This window comes from Labrus mixtus, chromosome 1 (genome assembly GCF_963584025.1).
Source record: "Labrus mixtus chromosome 1, fLabMix1.1, whole genome shotgun sequence".
Taxonomy (NCBI): domain Eukaryota; kingdom Metazoa; phylum Chordata; class Actinopteri; order Labriformes; family Labridae; genus Labrus; species Labrus mixtus.
The window spans coordinates 29,111,593-29,128,486 of record NC_083612.1 but is presented as its reverse complement, the minus strand read 5'-3'; the positions used below and the strand labels follow the sequence as shown (position 1 = coordinate 29,128,486).

The following is a 16,894-nucleotide window of genomic DNA, read 5'->3' as shown; positions in this document are numbered from 1 at the left end:
TGACATCTTCTGAAACTTTAATATGTAAAAAGGGGGGTTTCTATCTGTCAGTCAAATGTTGTAACTGTATTTGATCCTATATTTGTAGAACTGCAGCCACACCTCAAACCACACATATGCTGTGTTATGAGAAAGCATTTTGGGCAATACTAAACAAACTTCCTTCTAGACATTGGTTTAAACATGGTGACATCTGGTTGTCATAACAACATAATACATAAAAACAATAAGGTTGTCTGGAAAGACTATTTCCAGTTTTTGCTGGCCTGAGAGCTGCCTCGATATGAACTAAGCCTCCAGTATCAGAACGATGCAGATGGATCAAATCTCCCCCAGCTGAGACAGGGTACTGGGGCAAACACAATATGGTAATGAAGTGACACTTTCAGAGAGCTGGCTGTGTATTACATGGGCGGCAAACTGAGGCAATTCCTTTTTTGTGTCACGGGTCAATTTGAGGTCAGTGTCTTGCTCATGGACTCTTTGACATGTCCATGAACTAACCTACAGAATGACCAATTCTACCACTGAGCTACATCCACTCTCATCCCAAAGGTTTTGGAGAAGTCTAAATTCATTTCTAAATACATACAAATTCACATTTGGAGGACTTTCCTCTGACTTTTCCACGCATGAGCATTGTGTGGAAGTTTATCATTTTCTGAATTGTCCTTATATGCCATAAAAGGGTGGACCTGAGAGTTTAACCTAAACCACTAAAACAGCCTTTAGACTATGTATAACTAAATGTATTGTACATAAGGGCATTATGCTCATATTGCTGCTGGAGCCTGCATATCTAGTTTTTTTACATCTATGTCAGTTTGCCTCCTAAAAATACACAATGCCCCTTCAAATCATATGCAGTAAATGCTAAGTTAAGCTAATCAAATGTAATCAAGCATAACTATTGACAGGTAGAGTATATGCCACTATTACAGTAAATTCAAGTGTCCATAATGCAGAATGACCCATTAGGTGTTGCATAATTAAATGTAATACGTGATGCATTTATTTGTGCATATTAGTTTTAATTATTTTCTACATTTAATTAACTTACAATAAAGCTGTTCAAATCTGCCCCCACCCCTTTATAGGCTGAAATATGCAGAAGCAGAAATTGGAAATTCAGTAGACCCTGTACCTAGATAGTAGACGCTACATAATGGGCCTTTTCTACAAAATCATGCTTAAGTGTAGTACTTAAGTAATTGTATTTGTTTACTTTTCATCCCTAAATAGAACAAACAACATGTTAATTCAAAACAGGACGGAGATGATTCACATCAGGATACATTTTTTTAGAGGATTAATGAAGCATCCTGCAAAGCAGCACATGTGCATGGATTTCTATATCTATATATAGACCATGCAGTAGGACTTTACATTAAGTAATGGCTATACCCAAGTAAAGTTCCAACATACTTTTTTGTTTTACAATAACAGCATACTTTTAAGATAAGTTAAAGCTTTTTTGACCAGTCACGGGTAAATAAACGACTCCGTATCGTATATACTGTATATGGTAAGTAAGAAATAGCTGCACCTTTACCTGCTGCAAAATGTAAATGGGCTATGCATGAATACAAATTCAACCATATAAGCATATTTAAGGGGCGGCAGTAACTCAGTCTGTAGGGACTTGGGTTGGGAACCGGAGAGTTGCCGGCTCAAGTCCCGGTGCAGACCAAATATGGAAGTTGGTCTGGTAGCTGGAGAGGTGCCGAGGCGCCCCTGAGCAAGGCACCAAACCCCCCACCCAGCACCAACCCAGGAGCGCCCGCCGGGGGCCGCCCCGTCACCCCGACATCCCTCTATTAGTGCATGTCCATAGGATCCTGTTTGTGCATGTGTGTATATTTCAGCCTATGTGTGTGTTGCATGACTACAGAGTGTAAAAACAGAATTTCCCCTTGTGGGATCAATAATCTTAATCTTAATCTTAATCTTAAATGAATGGTTCGGAAAAGTGTCATTCTGTATAACTAGTAGCTTTACTGACATAAATACTTTGCTTTAGCCAAGTTTTGAATGCAACACTTTAACTGGTTAACAGTGTGGTGCAGCATCTTTCCTTCAGTCATATTCACCTTGAATACCATTTGTAATGTACGGTGGCTGATAAGTGCAAAGCAAAATTACATTACATTATGTGAGACAAATTTACATTTTGAAAAACCTTTTTACATTTTTAGAAAACAAAATTACAAAACCAAAACACTTATACCAAGGAAAAAACACATTTACATCTTATAAAACAAATTTACAAGATGTGAAACACTTTTACAATCCCCAAACAAATTTACAAACGACAGAATCTTGACAAAATGGGAATGTACCAAATGTTGGAGGTGACCTGGAAGTGATCGAGTGAGGGGTCATTTTGTTTGTTTTGTTTTGTACATTCCCTTTCCGTCAAGATTCTGTCATTTGTAAATTTGTTTGGGGACTGGTAAAAGTATTCTGCCTCTTGTAAATTTGTCTCAGCGATTGTAAAAGTGTTTCACATCTTGTAAATTTGTTTTGTCCTTGGTAAGTGTTTTTGGTTTTGTAATTTTGTTTCATAAAATGTAAAAATGTTTTTCAAAATGTAAATTTGTCTCACATTTTGTATTGTGTTTAACACTTTGTAATTTTGCTTTGCACTTCCCAGCCACCGTAGTAATGCACTGTATTGTATGTGTTTTGTTGTCGCCCGTCCAGCAGGGGGCGACAAAAGCCACACACCTCAAACAGAGGACTGCAGAGGAAGACGGAGCTCTGGCAGGCAGAAGCAGATTACAGCACCGAGCAGACCCAGGTGGTGGTGACCGACGGAAGAACCAGAAGAAACCATGAAGAACGAAGGTATCGAGGGGTCGGAGAGGTTCCTGAGCCCGGACAAAGGCAGAGGCCTGCGGGCGGTGAGGCACTTCGCGGTGGGGGAGCTGGTGTTCGCCTGCCCTGCTTACTCCTACGTGTTGACAGTGAATGAGAGAGGAGCCCACTGTGAGCATTGCTTCACCAGGTAACATCTCACCTACCTGTGCCAAACAGATAGCCCGCGACAACTGTCATCTTATTATTTGCATATGCACGTAAAACCAAAGTGTGGGTCCGTTCAGTTCAATGTTTGCTAACTTCTCTGCCTTAGCTTGTAGCTGTAGGTTAGCTTGTAAACCTCTGGACACGCTCCTAGCTGCTGCTGGCTTTATGGGTCAGTGCGGAGAGGCAGCTCACCTGACTGACACTGCAGCATTCATTAGTAGCAATGCAGATTCAGGGGAGTCTTTACATTATTGCCTACATTAAGGTTAAAGATCCTTATGTAAGTTTATTGTATCAGCATGTTTACATGCAGCTTTAAATGACAACTTGACCCTTTCTTTAAGTTATAGTGTGACATATCTGCATGTAACTCTCTGTTCCTTAAAGAAAGCCTCGATCTACCCTACATACATGCTTTATCCCCATGCTTTTCCTCAGTACTAAGACATGAATAAGATCTATTTCTTTCCCAGTAAGGGTGTGTAGGATGTGGAGTGGTTTGAAAGATCTGCCTGGTACATTCATAGAGTATTGACATGTGTGGGTGTGTGTGGGCATGCTGTGTCGAAAACTTGCAGGAAGTTTGAAATGGGTGTTAAAAATGTGATTTAGCCCTGTAACTTACTTACATGTCATGTTTACATGTCTGATTCAAATGACACTCTTTGAGAAACCTATTAAAGTCAATTTAACTCTTAGTCTGTCTCTGTCACCCAATTATTTCCATGTTCTGGCAAAGCTGCCCCTCAGGTTTGTAGAGCAGTTAAAGGTTAAGGTGCTAAATATAGTTGCCCATTTGTCCCAAGAGAGGAGGAGCAGCGTGTGTGTGTGTGTGTGTGTGTGTGTGTGTGTGTGTGTGTGTGTGTGTGTGTGTGTGTGTGTGTGTGTGTGTGTGTGTGTGTGTGTGTGTGTGTGTGTGTGTGTGTGTGTGTGTGTGTGTGTGTGTGTGTGTGTGTGTGTGTGTGTGTGTGTGTGTGTGTGTGTGTGTGTGTGTGTGTGTGTGTGTGTCTTCATAAAGTTGTAAAAAATTAGTAAGAGAAACTACTTAATGTTAGTTTCCCTTGCTCTAATAGTTTTCTTTAATTGCCTGTGTTTTACTAAATGACCCTTGAATAAAATTTGACTTAATGTGTAATTGATTTTGAATTTAATTGAAAAAAACATTTAATGCATCTAATGAAACAATATGAGTGAAACAAACTTCTGTTGGTGTTGTAGCTGATGTGTTTGCATAGCACCTTTTTGTCACATGTCTATATCGAACCTGCTTTAAAACCTCAGTCAGTATGCATTTAATCATGATGAAGTACCAATATGTGGTTAGTAAAAAGATTTGATTTAATTCTACAATGCATCAGGTAAGGAGATCATTTTAGAAGAAGGCGCACAATGTTTTATTTCATGCACATGTTACGTTGAATCCTGCAGACAAAATGTCACTTAACACAGCAGTAGTGGAATGAAGTGTTTTGTTTTATGCATTACAGGCGAGAAGACCTTTCTAAATGTGGGAAATGTAAACTGGCACACTACTGCAACGTGGACTGTCAGGTGAGACTGCTTCCTGCTTCCCTTTAGTTTTTTTCTTGCAGGGCGCATCGTTTCTGTGGGTAAGGAACTGACTGAATGTGTGGTCCAAAAATATCTCTCCTCCACATTTGTTTTAGTCTTTTGTGTGAACACATGCAATGAGAGAGACATTTTTCAGGGGTACACTGCACCCATAATCCACCTTTTGTCCTTGGACCACTTATTGAAAACCTCCTCAGCAAAGCTCCGGGTAAGCGGCAGCGCACAAGAAACAGAAAGAGGACTTGCTCGCACTGCTGTTGCTATGACAATCTAGCCTTTCCTCCCTTGGCCTATGTCGAGTTTCACTTTTGTGGAGCAAAAAAATAAACTCAGTGCTCAGCAGTAAAACGGAGGAGTTGATTTGTGTGTGAGGAGAGAAACTGGGGTTTAAATGCCTCAGGGAATCATTTATGGATCATTTTCTGTTAAAATAGTTATTATGTTTTTGTCACAAAGTCGAGCTCTTTCACTTTCTATGTTATTGGGGCCTTTCATTCTTTTTTTTCATGCTGTTAAATGTGATGGAGGGTAACTAATTGATGTTATTTCTGTCTTCCTTTCTCTCTCTGGGAATGAACAGAGAAGTGATTGGCCCATGCATAAGCTGGAGTGTGTAGCTATGGTTGCCTATGGAGATAACTGGTGTCCATCAGAGACTGTCAGACTGGTGGCCAGGATTATTATGAAACAGGTAAAATGTTCTAAGTAGTCCCAGTTGATATGTTTCAATGTTCAGAAGTGTCCTCGTAATTTGGAGCATTGTGGATTTGAACATAAACATGGAGTTATAATTGTCTTCATATCATAAGAAACCTGAAAAAGCACTAAGAGACGGCTTCTGACACAACTAGGAATATAAATATGACTTTATATTTAAACTTGTGTAACACTAACTGACATTAAAAAAAGAAATCACAGTCTGTAGATGTAAATTCAGCATTCTTTCGTATCAAAAACAGGTGTAAGTAATAAGATTAAATGTTTCACTTTACTAAGATGTGCTGATTCCAGGTATCTCTGCCTCACTGACACTTCTACAGAGACTTCAGGAATCAGTAATGATTCTAGCTAGGCCTGCCATTACGAGTTGAAGGGAAACTCAAAAGACAAGACTATACTTGAGAGCTCATGAAAGGAGCCATGTGAGGATGCCAATTTAAGAAAGTTTAAATACAGTTAAAACAAGATAAAGATGTATTTTGTGAGCTACATGATACTTATGTCATAGACCAGCTGTGAGCTGTCGCAGCTGCAGTCAGATAACTCAAGTGATATCAGTTTTAATTCTAGACTTCTGTGTGAGAACTTGATAAGAGTAAGAAGGTTGTCCTGCTTTTTTCTTTCATCTATTGTACTTCTGAACGGTTAGTTATTGAGAATAATGTCATTTCTCATTGAACACAAACATTCAAATCATAGCATACTGTACTTCTGAGCTGTTAAATAAGCATGTTGTGTTCTCATTTTTCCTCAGTCTTCATATTAAAGTAGCTAAAGCAAGAACTGCCATTATATCGTCATTCTCTGCTGCTTTTGACTCGTTATTGTGTGAAACTGACTTTGTTATTAGCCAGAAAGTCTGAAACTTAACCATCTGCTCGGATAACTAATGTATTGGAGAAGGAAAAAAAGATTTATATATTTAGTTTGTTTTTGCATGATTTAATTTTTGCATAAAAATAATCTCATGGGTCTGTACTGTGTTTCATCCTGCAGAGAGTCACAACAGAACGCGACCCTTCAGAGAGGCTGCTCCTGCTCAAAGAGTTTGAATCACGTAAGCAGAAGTGTGTGTGTGTGTGTGTGTGTGTAAGAATACACGATTGTGTGTAGGTAGTTACATTTGTGAGAAATGTTAGTTACATCCAAGAAGAGAGTGTGTGTGTGTGGTGTCGTAGCAGTGTGTCTATTAATATCCTCAGCTGTAGCCTCCAGTCCTGGTTCTGTCTCTTTTCATTCACTCCAAATGTGCAGTGTGCTGGGACCTAAATCCCAAGCTTCTGTGTGCTGTAATTTCATCATCTCTTCCTTCGTTTAAAAACCACTTCAATTGTGCTCTTGAAAAAACAAAACCTTCGCTCTCTTTTTTGTGATTGTACAGAAAAGCTCTAAGGTTTCAGCAGATGTTCTCCATGTTTAATTACAACCTTGTAGCGTCCTCTGTTTTGCTTCTGTGTTGGTTTTAGATGATATCAAACTCAACTTTGGTGTTCATGTTGTTATTTCATGAAGTCATCTGTATAGGATGAAGCTACTCACAGAAATCCTGACCACACACTTTCATAATGACTGTGATGTATTGGTCCAAAACAACAACCTGGGACTTCAAACTGTTTTTTTGTGCTCCATGTGGTAATATCATTTAGTCTGAGCTGTTGTTGCAGGCTCAGATGTGTCATCAGAGGATTGACACAGAATTAACCTTCACACCTGTCTCTCATGCACACAAAGCAACTCAGTAGCCAGCTGCTGCATGGTGTGTGTGTGTGTGTGTGTGTGTGTGTGTGTGTGTGTGTGTGTGTGTGTGTGTGTGTGTGTGTGTGTGTGTGTGTGTGTGTGTGTGTGTGTGTGTGTGTGTGTGTGTGTGTGTGTGTGTGTGTGTGTGTGTGTGTGTGTGTGTGTGTGTGTGTGTGTGTGTGTGTGTGTGTGTGTGTGTGTGTGTGTGTGTGTGTGTGTGTGTGTGTGTGTGTGTGTGTGTGTGTGTGTGTGTGTGTGTGTGTGTGTGTGTGTGTGTGTGTGTGTGTGTGTGTGTGTGTGTGTGTGTGTGTGTGTGTGTGTGTGTGTGTGTGTGTGTGTGTGTGTGTGTGTGTGTGTGTGTGTGTGTGTGTGTGTGTGTGTGTGTGTGTGTGTTAGTGTGATTGACCACAACACATGGCTTAATGCATACACTTTCCTCATACTGACTACTCGACAGAAACAGTGTTGTGAAAAGGAATTTCCCCATGGGGACTCTAAAGTCTTCTACTGGGAAGCCCTGTGACAAATTATTAAAAAGAAATGTTGTAGGACATAAATAAATATACAGATATTTTTTGGCTGCTGTGGCTCAGTGGTCATTCTTTAGTTGGATGGTTGGCGATTAAATCTCACCTTCTGTAGACCACATGTCCAAGTATCCTTGAGCAAATAATTCTTGGTGGCATCAACATAGTCGTGTGACTGTGTGTGGAAGGGACTGGTTAATGGTTCCTCAGAATCCTCTTCCATCAGTGTGTGAATGTGACATGTAGTGTAAAAGTGCTTTGAGTGGTCAGAAAACTTGGAAAGTGCTATATAAGCACAAGTTTAACTCCATATTTGAACTATTTACAGTAAATTCATCCCCTATCACATTCTATTTATCTGTCTCTTGAAGCCCTGTTGATACATGTTGATGTAGTGCTTTCTAACCTTTCCCTCCAGGGCTAATAACCGAGTGGAAAGTGCCGGCCTAAACAAAAATGAAAACTGAAGACAAATGCATTTTTGTCTCACAGTTAGAGTCAAGTTAGTCCTGTGTTCAAGAAGTGAACCACTCTAAATGTTATCTCCTTTGGAGTGTGACTTTATTCAGTAATCTTTCTGACATGTCTGACCTTTAATTTTGAGATTTGTTAATTGGTCACACAAGAGGAAGTCACACTTAAAGTGTATCCTCAGGTCATCGCGACTGCCCCGTAACTACCATTATAATGATGCTTCAAAACCAAATTGAATCCTGATGGTCTTTTAATGAGTGTCTAGTTGATATTATTGACCTTCTCTCCATTTATTTTTGATTATCTTTCTTTTTTTTGTCCCCACTGTTCTCCTCCGGCTTCCAGATTTAGATAAGATGGACAGTGAGAAGGACGAGATGAACCAGGCCGACATAGCAGCGCTGCATCACTTCTACTCCAGACACATTAGCAAGATCCCTGACGACCAGGCTCTCACTGAGCTCTTTGCACAGGTATACACACTAATACTAATTTACCAGAGTTGAATCTGATCATAGGATCTCCAGGTTTAATTTGTAGAGTCATCAGAGTAGTGTGGGATCCCCGCTCATCACAACCACATGGATCATCTCTGTTTTGACTACAGGCATTAAAACTGCTCCACTAGGAGAACAAGGCTACTTACAAACCTTAACTTTGTGGCTCTGCATGCGCCTAAATGGTGTGGACCGCTTTTTCCTGAGCACTGAGAATTGCTGAAGACTTTTTTTCATATGAATATGTAGTGGAGAGTACAAACAGGACCATAGATGAGATGCCCTTCCCAGTCACATGATAAACGACGTTATATTTTCTGACTCTGTCTCTACCAGGATCCAGGATCTTTGGTAGGGTGTGTTCTTTAACTGTCATATGATTAGATAGGAAAGCATCCGACGTTTGGCTCACACACAGACAGGTGTTGACCTTTTAGGATGTGTGTAACGACATGCTAGAGGTTGCAACATTCATAAAAAACAGAAAATATTTAGATGCATCATGTGCAAATGTAGTACTTTTCTACTCCTGTCTCCAGCTGCTCTGCATACTACAGGATCTGTATCACACACACCCACCTGTCCTGTTTGTGTTACTCCAGTGTTTAGCTCTTTAATCTGATCAGTCTGTCAGTGCTGCCGAGTGTTACTGCACAGGTGAGTGAGAGTGTGATGCAATCTAAATGAGCATATGACTCCCCCTGCTATTCTCTGTGCCTCCCTCTCTCTGATTGTGTGTGTCTTCCCTTCCTTTTTTGGGTTGCTCTGCCCCTCCCTCTCCCCCTCCAGGTTAACTGTAATGGTTTTACCATAGAGGATGAGGAGCTCTCACATCTCGGATCAGCTGTTTTTCCTGAGTAAGTAGTCCATGTCAACTCATCATCAAGCAACAGTCCATTTATTTATCAGAGTTTTAAACTCTGTCGTCAATATTGGAAAAGACACTCATTTGTTACGCATTGTTTTTTACAACAACTGCATTCAATTCAGATAATAATTTAAGGCGTCATCTTTCCTTTATTATCGTAAATGTTTCTTGTAAAATTGTCATTTGGAAAATAATATCCCCATGATAATTATTTTCTCACTGATTCAGATCCCTTCACCTATGTATCTGACAATCATGTGTACAAATCACCTTCTTCCAGTGTGATTAAACAACTAAAATAAATATTGTACTTTAACAGCTGGGGTCAATATTACAAGCCCTGTATAGAATAGAAGTTTATTTATAAAGCACATTTCATTACAGGTAAGCTCAATGTGCTTTAGGTGTTGTATGGCAACACCTTGCACATTTTTTTCTCTTGTTTTTTAATTGGTGGGATTTTTCTTAGTATAACTAACAATTTGATAACTCTGTTTGATTTTCCTCTAGCACTAAAATGTTGTTGTTATTGTCACATGATGAATAACCTAAAATCTGTTCCTCTTGGCTGCTCTTAAGCAGTAGTGGGAAGTGGCAGCCATAAGTAATTCATGATGGAAGCAAAACTCTAAACTGCATCTGGTTGCAGCCCAGTTCAACCTGCTGGTTATGCTTCTGTTTTTGAGCAGTGAAAAAGAGTTGATTCCATATTGATGGTTATATCAGAGGCATACTGGCATCACTATTGTAACAACCTTTATGGATTATCCTGCCCTCAATGTGCACAACACACACATCTGCATATTGATCCAACAGTTAGCCACCGACTGCATATATGTAAAGGCAATAGTTTGGTTGAGGGCGATAAGCCTTCATGAAGTCCCAACATGAATATTTTTCTGAAACATCGTTGTTTCCCTCCTTTCCTCCGTCCAGTGTAGCACTGATGAACCACAGCTGTAGTCCTAACGTTATAGTGACTTATAAAGGCACAGTGGCTGAGGTCAGAGCTGTTCAAGAGATAAACCCCGGAGACGAGGTAAGTACCCACCAGACTCATTTATCAACAAAGATGCTTTTCATTGTCACCAATAATTTTATGACTTTCATAGTTTCTTTCACATGAATTGAGCTCCCTCTCTCTGTCCCTCTCTGCAGGTGTTTAACAGTTACATAGATCTGCTCTATCCGACAGAGGACAGGAGAGAAAGGTTGTTAGATTCCTACTTCTTCTCATGCCAGTGTACCGAGTGCACCACCAAGTCTAAGGTACCACACCATGTCTCTTAAAACTTTAGCCATCTTCAGGACCTTTTCTTAGATTACATATTTTAATTGTGAGATTATTGTGTGGTTTAACTTTTTTATTGTTTGTGCTTTGTGTTGAAAACAGCAGATAGTATTTGTACACCAACTTTTTTTGCACATTTTCTATTTGTGCATGACAGAAATAGGAATACAGTTGATTTAAAATACAATAAAAGTCCTCAAAAATTCAATGAACCATACTCCTACAGACATCCCGATGTGTTTTATTGGACAGATTAATGTAGAATACTCTGTGTTTACATGCATGATGTTTGATATAGCTCAGTTGATGATTTTTATTTGTGTATTAGAGCATCATTTGTTTTGTATTTTAACTTACTATAATATGTGTCACTAGATGTTTGTTTCTGGCTTTATTCCCATTGTGCACTGTGTAGAGGGTAAAAAAGTCTTTATCAAAATTGAGTCGATTTATTTTGACATGTTTTCCGATGTCTTTGACTATGTTTGATGTTGTAAATATTCCAGTGTGAGTATGCCGCATGCTGGTTAGAATAAATGTGTGAAGATGGGATGTGACTTTTTATAACTCCTTCATTTCTTTTGCAGTTTATGTAATAGTTCAACTGATTCCTTTGTCATTTCTCCCCATCTCTTTTAAAGGACAATGAAAAAATGGAAATCAGGAAGCTGAGTTCTCCACCAGAGCCGGAGGAAATCCGATCCATGGTCCGTTATGCCAAAAATGTCATAGAGGAGTTCAGGAGAGCCAAACACTACAAAAATATCCTTTCTCTCTGTTTAACAGATTTCTCTCTGTACTACTTGTTGTGTCTGATTGGAGGTCTTCTCCTGCTCGGTCCGTCCTTCTCTTTCTCTGTGTTGTTTGTGTATTTATTCCTTGACTCTGTGGCACCCCCCAGTGAGCTGCTGGAGATGTGTGAGCTCAGCCAGGAGAAGATGGGCTCTATTTTTGCAGACACCAATGTCTACATGCTGCACATGATGTATCAGTCCATGGGTGTCTGCCTCTACATGCAGGACTGGGACGGAGCTATGAGCTACGGAGAGAAGATTGTTCACCCATACAGGTAAACTGATCTGTAGAGAGCCGTTCACTTATTGCTCAGTGGACTTTTACAATCTTGAAGAGTAAACTAGTGGACTAGGCACGGACGCATGGTTTTGAAGTCACACCTGTTTTGTTATTAGATATGGTCGAGACCGAGATCGAGTTTTTCAAGGCAACGTTCTCCTAATAATCTGGAATTTGATTCATTTTAAGGGATTACATCCTGTTTGTAAAATGTTTATTGCTTTTCAAATTTGACAAAAGACAGATTGAATTGTATCCAAATAAGTGGATATATTTTCTACCTACAGTAGAGTGTAGACAAAGAAAAAACTATTCATATTTAGCTCTTTTATTGAAATTCCTACCCTGATGATGCTAAACTGTGAACCTTGTACTCTCTAGCTATATTTTTTTTTCTGTACTTTGAGAATTGTTGTGAAACCAAATGTAACATGATTTGTTTATATGATGTGCTTTTGTTTTGGTTGCATTAATGGCTTAGTTTGTCGTGTTAATTATAAATAATTTTTTTCTCCAGTGTTCACTACCCAGCTTACTCTCTGAATGTGGCGTCTATGTATCTGAAACTGGGACGTCTGTATTTGGGTCTGGAGAAGAAGACGCACGGAGTGAAAGCTCTGAAGAAGGTATGCTGCTCAATCTGTATCTTTCCAGATGACACACTAAAAGTTGAAACATTGGGGGATCTGGAGATGTGGGAACAATGAGGAATAACAATGTAGTGGAAGATAATTGAGCTATAAAAGGCTATTTCAGAATAATGTGAAATGTAGAGATATTTATCTTAGAAGTTGATGTGTCCTACGCTGAACTTGAATGTGTCTGTTAATGATTTCAAAACTCTGTTTTTATGTACTCAGGCGCTTGCTATCATGGAGGTGGCTCATGGTAAAGATCACCATTATGTAGCTGAAGTCAAACGAGAGATCGAGGAGCAGAAGTAACGGAGGAGCAGCAGGAGGAGCATAAAAAAACAAACTAAAAAGGGAGGCACTGGATCTATGAACCCCTCTCAAAGCAACAACAAAAACACGTCACAACTGCATGCCATGCATCCTATACCTCTCTGTTTCTTGTCGCCCATTCTGTTGTTGTTTTTTTAGCCTCTTCAGGCAGTGTCTTTTGTTTTATGTCCAACATCAACATATTCTGGCTGAGGAAAACCTTGTTTCTATCTGCAGCCGATGACATCCTGTCAAACCTGAAGATAATGTTTGGAATAAAGGTCAATCAACACTCATACTGTAAATCAAAAAAGGGTCACATCAGTGTGAAACGGAAAAGTTTAATTCTGCCTTTAAAACTGCCCTTCAGATGAAACAAAGTTTTCATGTGACAGCAGCTTACACGACCTCTGTGTTCACACTTTGCCAAGCGTTCCTTCCCCTCTGTCAGTGTTCTGTATACCCATCGAGACATCGTGTTGTACCACTGTTTGTCTTTGGCAGCTGTGTTAACTGCACCTGTGCTCCACAGCAGCAGCTTGTTGTTTTTACTTCTATAAAAACTGGTGAGTGGTTGTTAGAGAGGGCATTACTACTCATCCACTGCTAATGCATTGGAACTCTACCAAAAAATTAGCAACAGAGCTTCTAGCTTCCTTGATTATTGGTTAAACTGTGAAAAAGGATTGACTGACCATGCATCAGGTACTCTGTAGCAAGAACATGCAAACAACTATTCCTCAATGAATAAGCAGTGCTTAGCTTGTCTTACACTATGTTTTGCTTGTTGTCAAAGAATAAGAAGAATTGTTACAATGTGTTATTGTTTATGTTGTGTTTGTTTTTCATGAGGCTTGTTGACCAAAAGGGCCACGGGTTGAACAAGGAACCAGCTACTAAACTCTCTTGACAGTGTATCCTTCACCAGAGGAGCCCTTCTGAGACCAGTTTGTATTTCAAGTCACGGTAAAGACGTTGGTGCTACAACCTGATGGAATTTTCAGGATCAGAGCCCCTTTTGCTCTCAGGAAAAAAAAAAAGGGCAATTCTGTAGCTTTCATTGCTTTTGGTCAAGAGCTACTTCATAAACCTTTGCAGTGCGTTCTCTGCAGACTCCTGAGTCCAGGTTGTTTTTGCTCAGCAAAGACTCCACTTTGGCAGCAGTGGGAAGATTATTTACTTGTTAATTATCCTCATCATACATTTCAAATTTCTCAAGAAGAGTGAATGAAATATTTCTTCAGAAGAAAGAACTGCATCTCATATTTTAAGTGCAAAGATCTTGTTGGACTCTTCCAAACTAAATTGTGTGAGATGATATCAAGTTTTACCAACATGGCATTTTATGCATGCATTGACTTGAGCAAGAATGAAAGTACCGACCTGCGGCTCCTTTCCCGCATGTCATTCCCCCTCTCTCTCCCCGATTTCTGACTCTATTCTCTGTCCTATCTCTACATAAAGGCATAAAATCCACAAAATAAACCTTAAAAAAAGGGACAGGCAGTATCAGTGATACAGTAGGTTGTTTGATTAATAAGGTGGGTTGGGTAAAAATACGAGCATGTTTTATGATTAACTCGATCCTTAAATCATGAGCAGGATACTCAGTTACAGCTCCAGCAATCAGTTGTGTCTCCCTCCTGCAGATTTAATCATGTAGAAGAAATGGTACACTAATATCTGTTGTTACAGTTTCACATCTGTAGACTGAGTCACAGTGTGTGAAAGATGAGTAACACAGTAAAGTGAAGGGAAGTTCATCACTAGGGAGTTTATACTGCACTCAAATTTTGTACAGTTTTTATGATAAAAATGATGTCAAAATGTCTGACCTGTAAGCACATTTGATTTCATTTAGATCTATCTGTCACTGGACAGTTGGCCTGCCTTCAGATATCATGCAATGCACCGTCGGAAGAACAAACGGCACGGGTCTAATTCCTTTACTTTGATGCCTGTAGCTTTTTCTCTTTTATTATGGATGCAACAATATGAACCAAGTTATTCTGAGTTACTGAGGGTTAGAAAAAGCCCATTGTTAATAATGACCAGTGGTCATCTTTGTAGCGACTCCTGCTTTATGACTCTTTATTTCCCCTGCACATATGCATCAAGAGGGCGGCTGCAGTATGTGTGAGCAACAACTCTGGTCGAAATGTTTATTCTTGGACATGTTTATTTGAAACAGCTTGAAAACAGAGGATTGAATAAGCAAAGAGGGAAAAAACAAGCAACACAAAAGGACATCCAAACCTCTGTGAACCAGCTCAAGCTCTTCACTTAATTGTATGGCTTGACTGTAGAGCATGTATATGGTATGTTTTCTTTTTTGATGTCATTGAAAATATAATATGTGGCACAAGGGATAAACTGAAAAGATCTTTCTCATTTTGCACGTTTAATACAAGACTAAAGGCAAACCATTTGATGTTTTTTGCCCTTTTTGTAATTTACTGTTACTTTATCAGGCATGAACGTTATTCTTTTGGAATGTGGAATGGAAACCTGAGCCCCTGAACTCAATAAATTTCAACATGACACTTGTTTTGTTTAATCTTCCCTTTTTTTTATTTAACCAAGAAATCTCCTGACACCATAAAAAGGGGAGAGCATTAAAATGGACCCATTAAAACTTCTCTGCTTTTTTCTGACAGGGACCAGAAACATCGTGATGATAAAAACAACAACAAGCCTGTTTAACTCCTCCTAACCTCAGCAACTGTCTGCTAAAATGCCAAGTGTCTCTGTCCAATTATGTGTTTGTTTTTTTCCTCCAGTATGTTCTTTAGTCAAATTTGAAAGTACTACAGTAAACACAGTCATTGGATATTATTATCAACGTTTACCCCTCTTCAGCCAATCCATGCATCTATAGGACATTTTAACTGTTATACTGACTTTAGACCAGTGCTTCTCTGACTTCTTAAACTTAAGAGCCACATTGACCAAACAATATTTCTGCAAGAGCCACAATCAAAAAACCTCTTTCTTTCCTGACATATGTGTGGGAAACACAGTGACATGACTTGCGAAGAATAATTTCTGCTGACAATGTTTACCTCATTTAAATAATTACTTACTTACTTTTTTTCTCCAAGTAGGATCTAAAAGAGCCACAACTAGTCCCAAATGAGCCACATGTGGCTCAAGAGCCTCGGGTTGAGTATCACTGCTTTACAAGTGTTGTGTCATCACACCAGAAAGAAAATATTCTTAAGAAGAAAAGAATAGCTTTGACAATCTTAAACATGACTTAAATATTCAAATGTTTGGTTCAGATGTAGAGTTGCACACCTGTTACATGAAGAAGTAAAACCGGCATTTTAAAGATAAGGGTAAAGAGTTTGGAGGAATCTGACAGCTTGTGGTCGACACAACTTCAGAAGGTCAACACTTTTTTATTTTTATTTTTTTATATTCAGGTCTAATTACAGATTTTTTCCTCAACTGTTTATAGGTTCTTAAATTACACATATATTTTTTTTTTATCTCTGCACGGGTTATTTACATTTCTTGTATAAGTCTATTTTAATTGCACAGTTTAAGTTTGATTCATCTAGGGGGATTCTTTAAATCTTTTTTCGGGTTAATATTTATGTATGGGAGGGGGGGCGTCGGTTTAATTTGTAACAAATGTTTCATGTCATGTACATCTTTGTAACCTGCTACTGGATGTTTTGAATTTCCCTCGGGATCAATAAAGTATCTATCTATCTATCTATCTATCTATTTATCTATCTATCTATCTATCTATCTATCTATCTATCTATCTTTGGATACAGTCTTGACAGTTTCGGGTGAGAACTTTAACAATCCCACCACATGGTGGCAATACTGAGACAGGGGTAGAAGTAGACCAATCAGGAACGCTGCATGACTGACGTCACACGAACTAGCCAATGGGCGTGCGGTTGAGCGGATTGCGGTTTCCTCCGTTTGAGTTTGAATTTTGAAGGAGCTCAACCCAAACACAGATAAAGGAGCGTCGCGCCCAAAGTAAGATATTTAATTAAGTCCTTACTTATTGTAATTTCATCCAAGCTGTAAGTAAGCAGTGGTAAAAATGGTCGTCTTAATTTACATTTTGTCCTTTCAGCCGATGAGCTTCATTGATTTCAACGTTAAATCGATATTAACGTTTGTTCTGTAACAATGTTCAA

The 16,894-nt window shown here is 39.1% G+C and overlaps 1 protein-coding gene across 1 annotated transcript; it reads left to right on the top strand.

Moving 5' to 3' along the window:
• The first annotated feature begins 2,734 nt into the window (after window positions 1–2,734).
• smyd2a (SET and MYND domain containing 2a) lies at window positions 2,735–15,278 on the top strand. Its single transcript, XM_061041085.1, has 12 exons — window positions 2,735–3,007; window positions 4,515–4,578; window positions 5,180–5,290; window positions 6,316–6,376; window positions 8,403–8,530; window positions 9,344–9,411; window positions 10,359–10,461; window positions 10,581–10,691; window positions 11,355–11,475; window positions 11,608–11,782; window positions 12,305–12,413; window positions 12,648–15,278. The coding sequence occupies exons 1-12, from the start codon at window positions 2,835–2,837 to the stop codon at window positions 12,729–12,731; spliced, it is 1,308 nt and encodes a 435-aa protein (XP_060897068.1). The 5' UTR covers window positions 2,735–2,834; the 3' UTR covers window positions 12,732–15,278.
• Window positions 15,279–16,894: the final 1,616 nt, after the last annotated feature.

What these genes read in the sequence shown, in the direction of transcription:
- smyd2a (XM_061041085.1), top strand. Translation starts at nt 2,835, where the DNA reads ATGAAGAACGAAGGTATCGAGGGGTCGGAGAGGTTCCTGAGCCCGGAC. An exon ending in TCACTGAGCTCTTTGCACAG is followed by an intron (nt 8,531 to 9,343) that starts GTATACACACTA and finishes CTCCCCCTCCAG; the next exon opens with GTTAACTGTAATGGTTTTAC. An exon ending in GGATCAGCTGTTTTTCCTGA is followed by an intron (nt 9,412 to 10,358) that starts GTAAGTAGTCCA and finishes TCCTCCGTCCAG; the next exon opens with TGTAGCACTGATGAACCACA.